The 4,843-nt window shown below is 33.9% G+C and overlaps 1 protein-coding gene across 1 annotated transcript; it reads right to left on the bottom strand.

Annotated features, from left to right (window-relative positions):
* Nucleotides 1–330: 330 nt before the first annotated feature.
* On the bottom strand, nucleotides 331–1,128 carry LOC110863971 (basic blue protein-like). The gene is made up of 2 exons (XM_022113154.2): nucleotides 960–1,128; nucleotides 331–885 (listed from the first exon to the last, which is right to left on the bottom strand). The coding sequence occupies exons 1-2, from the start codon at nucleotides 1,126–1,128 to the stop codon at nucleotides 509–511; spliced, it is 546 nt and encodes a 181-aa protein (XP_021968846.2). The 3' UTR covers nucleotides 331–508.
* Nucleotides 1,129–4,843: the final 3,715 nt, after the last annotated feature.

The raw sequence follows: 4,843 nt of genomic DNA, 5'->3' as shown, positions 1-4,843 counted from the left end.
TGCAAACAAATATGATGCCCAGTTTGAGATGAAATTTCATTTGATAAATAATAATAGTCACAAAAATCGGTTCCGACCAATGATTCCATAAATGCGGAAATCAGCCACAAAAGAGCACTTGTGACAGTTCGGCAACGCCTTCAACTGTTGCAAAAGGTCTTTCTGCGTGATGTGCACCATAATTCCAACAAATATCATGGTTTCATGGTGGACTAGTTAATATTTTTGGTTTAGAATAACATATTATAGTTATCATCACTCAAGATACCGTAATTCTTATTTATTTTAATGTAGAACTTTACTAAACTGAACTTTACTTAACAACTGATATTGATCATGATAAATCTTAAATTCATTATTCTCCAATACATATGATATAATTATTGATCAGATATTAACATTTATTAACAAACAACAAATAAAAAAAGAAACAAGACATGCCATCTTCAAAGCTTAGAGTTTTATGCTTGTATCATGGAGGACATGATGGCTTTGCAGGACAGTATGGCTATGCAGGACATGGACACCCTCCGGGACACCCTCCAGGACATCCACCGGGACACCCTCCGGGACATCCACCGGGACACCCACCGGGACATCCTCCGGGACACCCACCGGGACACCCACCGGGACACCCTCCGGGACACCCACCCGGACACCCTCCGGGACATCCACCGGGACACTCTCCAGGTGGCCGCCTGACATGGACATGAAGCTTCATACCTTTCAAACACTCATCTCGATTAGAAATAAACGTATAGTCGCCTGCTACTCCTAGGATGGCCTCATCCTTTATTGGAAAAACTGATCCCTCGGTATTACACCACTTGTATTGGCAATAACTTACGAATAATACCCTATATTTTGCTGGATCGTAATTGAACACTAAACCAACAACATAGTTAGCTTGCTGCAAGACATAGACATATAATTATCAACAAACCATGTGTAATATTTACCAAGTTTGTCTCCCGGCTTGAATTCTCGAGCCGTAGCCCATGCATGGTAATCGACACCCTCGGTCCAACCTTTATCATCTCCAACTATATGCTCTGCTGCTCTAACCCAAGTAGCTTGAGCCACTAGGGTTGCTATGAGGATGATGATGCTCAAATTCTTGTTAGCCATTTTGGTACAATTCATTCTAGGATACAACTTCAACTTCCAATTTATTCAGAAAGGAAGCATGCTACAAATCCTCTCCACCATTATAATTGAAGAAAAAGATACTTCCATGCCTAATGACACGCTCACATATTCTAAATTTGGTATGCATACTAAAGTAAGTAAGTAGCTATCTATTTCTTTAAAGAATGGTTTTTTATTCACAGCTTTTGATCATAAATAGACTTGCAAGATTTAAAATATTTTTTATTTTCTAGTTTTATTCTAAATAAACATGGATACATTAGGAAACAATCTAATTATGATCAATGTTACCATAACAATCATCATTACTGTTATTAATTAATTATCAGTTTACCATAATAATTATCATTACTGTTTATTAATTAAATTCAGGACAATAGTGTTATTGTTATTATTATTTTTTTTAAAGAAGTTCATGAGTCTAAATTAAAAACTTAATATATCATTTTCAAATTTTAGTATTCTTTTTACTATTATCAATATTTTAAGTATTCAAAATATTTATATCTTATATACCACATAGTTAATAATGTTATCAAGAGTGTTGTATTGATGTTTATATCTTATGTGGTGAGAGTTCAAATCTATTTAAAGAGAAATATTTTAGATATTAGGAGTAGGTATTGTAGTTTGCCTTTCAAATATACGTTTTTATTTTTTATTTTTGTTAATGTTTAATTACTATTTTTATTATCATGAATTATGAAAGTGATTGATATCCTCACACATCATAAAATCATGATAAAAAAAATCAGAATATCTTTGAAATTCTTCGACGTGACAAAAACCATTGATATTTTTACTAATAGGTTGCATGTCAATTGAATGTTATCACCTAATTAGGCTCATTCAGTGATAAATTAAAAATGAATAACTGATATAATTGAATGAAGAGCATGAATATTTAGACTCGTTGCCTTCATTGTCTTAAGAATCTGAATCCCTAAAATAAAATTGAATTAAAAATATGGAATTATAGGTTGCATGATTTGCGATTTGATATTTTGAATAATGAAATCCATGAAATTAATGATTTACCAACACCAGCTCATGAATATACGACTTAGATACCCTTACCGGTAATTAAACCATATGCCATGTGGCAATGTTATATTGGTTCTTACATTTTTAGATTTAAGTCTATTTGTATATGTTCCTACCTTATCATGTAAAATATTATCATGTAAAATACTTAATTTTGTTGAATTGTAGGATGGATTCTGTAATTGGTCACACTACTTCAATGGTTAGGATAAAATGGTAGATGGTAATTGCCGATGTAGTTCGGTGCAAAACATAAGTATTCCCTTTTGTCTACTTAGGTATGCATGTAAAAATGACGGTGTGAATCCAAAGGTTTAAGAGGCTAGATTGCCAAGATTTTCAAACTGATTATCGCCTTATTGCAATATCCAAACTAGAAACCGAAGTCACAAATGAGACGTACAGGGGAGAACCGGCATTTTGTTTATATCATTTAGTAATATTAATGATTATGTTATTAATAGGTGCTCACCATAGAATTCCTTGGAATTATCGAGCATGAGCACCTGTAAATTTGCAATGACGTGACATCTCACGTAATACGCATATCATAATTTGTCGTGTGCGTCACTTCTGCCCCTTTCCCTGTGCCTTTTTTCGGATGGTATGCTAGCACCTTCAACATCAATAATGTGACTAGATTTCATAGTTACTGTGCTTTAGATTGTTGTTAGTTCTGATGACATACCACACTCTGAATTTGAGGTGTGATGCTTCCGATGTATCTTCCTCACCACTTGTATGCAAGCGTAACTAATTCTCCCAAGCTAGATATGATGTGAGTACGTGTTTCGCTTCTCGAAGTTTCAACTCCACGACCTTTGACCATTCCCTGAAAGTCCTGAGGTGCATATATATAAAAGTATATGATTTTACATAACATCCTACGTTATGACCTATACTTGTATCCCTGGGTACTCGTGACGCTCGTGTTCAGGTTTATATAATAGGCATAATATTTAACCTGTATCGTGTTTCACCTTGTCAAATAAATATATCATATATTTATTTTTACTAAAATATTCTCAAGTACGTCACATATTTATGTAAGGTATAAACAATCACTTATTCACAAATCACTATCTCATATCTACCAACTCAATCATACACGTACATGTTTACCTATCAATCACTTAGCAATCCAAAAGCATACTTAATCATACTTATCACATTCTCAACCAAAATCATCAATTCCTTTATCATTAATATACATTCTCATAATATACATCTATATCACCATGAAAATTCACCTGTATCACTTATCATCGTGTACAAGTCTCAATTTTCACCTAAATCACAAATTCCCAATTTCATCTAATCACTAGTATGACAACATGTTGATCACATTAATCACATAATCATCATGGTAAAACAATTTTTCAAAAAACATTTTCATCAAAATGAATCATTTCATGTAATACTAAATTTGACTCAAGTTTCAGGCAATGGGTGGAAGTCCCATAACAAATCATAGGCGTTCATAACATAACCCAACTCTTGTAATCGTAGTCCCTAAAAAAATCCAGGTTAAAGGCTAGGTATCCCTACAGACACCTAATTCACCGAAACCTATGGCTTTTATACTAATCTCTCACACCCGCAAAATCATAGTTGGGTGTAACGAATCTATCACTTTCAAATGCAACGGAAAATATGTCTAAGGCTTGTATCGGATTTGAATGCCTTCCAAACTAAGGTTTCACCTATTCCAACCGTTCCATTGCCAAATAAAACATGAGAAAACACGTTAAAACGTCAACATAAAGTTGGTGAATTCATAAGTTTAAGAAACTTCAAATAAATCGTTTTCTAGAAATTATTTGAGAATTTAATTTAGGAAACAATTTGTAAATCATCTTTTTGGGAATCCATGTACGGTATTCCTAGAAATCTTTATGAAATGCAGACCAACCCCTTGAAATACTTGAAACCCTAAGTCATTTCCTTGAGATACCCGTGAAGACTCGTAAATCATCTCCTCTAGGATATTTGAACAACATGGTAATTGTTTAGAAAATGTATGCATAGTTTATGAAATTGGGACTGACCAAATTAATGCCTAGCTAAGACATGTGATATGGATAATCCAGTCCTCAAAGATGTGACGGAGTGACGTGACACAGACAATCCAATCCTCAATGATGTGACACAGTGATGTGACACAAACAATCCGGTCCTCAAAGATGTAATTTAGACAATCCAATCCTCAAAGATGTAATATGGACAATCTTGTCCGCAAAGATGTAATAGGGACAATCCAGTCCGCAAAGAAGTAACTAATATGGAGAATCCAGTCCACAACAATGTATCATGCATGTTTTGTAAAACTTAATATGCTTTTGTAAAAGTAAAGTATATTGCATAAACTTGTATAAACTGTTTGTGAAAGTTGATTATTTTATTGAATAATGTTTAAGAAAACCTGCATGCACCCCCACCCCCACCAAAAAAAAAACATTTATAAAACTGTAAAAAGTGGGTTGTCAAACTCACCTCGATACTCTCGTGTAAACCTATCAATTAAAATCCAACACTTGAACTACCGACCTCCTTGTGCCTTACTACAATAAATGGACACCTTAAGTTCTAATGGAAAACAACCCTAGTTCACAAGTTGGTTATAAGGATTGTTTATCCAGCTACATAATCT

The sequence above is a fragment of the Helianthus annuus genome, chromosome 6, assembly GCF_002127325.2.
Source record: "Helianthus annuus cultivar XRQ/B chromosome 6, HanXRQr2.0-SUNRISE, whole genome shotgun sequence".
In the NCBI taxonomy this organism is placed as follows: Eukaryota; Viridiplantae; Streptophyta; class Magnoliopsida; order Asterales; family Asteraceae; genus Helianthus; species Helianthus annuus.
The sequence above is the reverse complement of the archived record's forward strand: the minus strand, read 5'-3'. Positions and strand labels throughout refer to the sequence as shown.

What these genes read in the sequence shown, in the direction of transcription:
- LOC110863971 (XM_022113154.2), bottom strand. Translation starts at nt 1,128, where the DNA reads ATGGCTAACAAGAATTTGAGCATCATCATCCTCATAGCAACCCTAGTG. An exon ending in CAAGCCGGGAGACAAACTTG is followed by an intron (nt 886 to 959) that starts GTAAATATTACA and finishes TTGTTGGTTTAG; the next exon opens with TGTTCAATTACGATCCAGCA.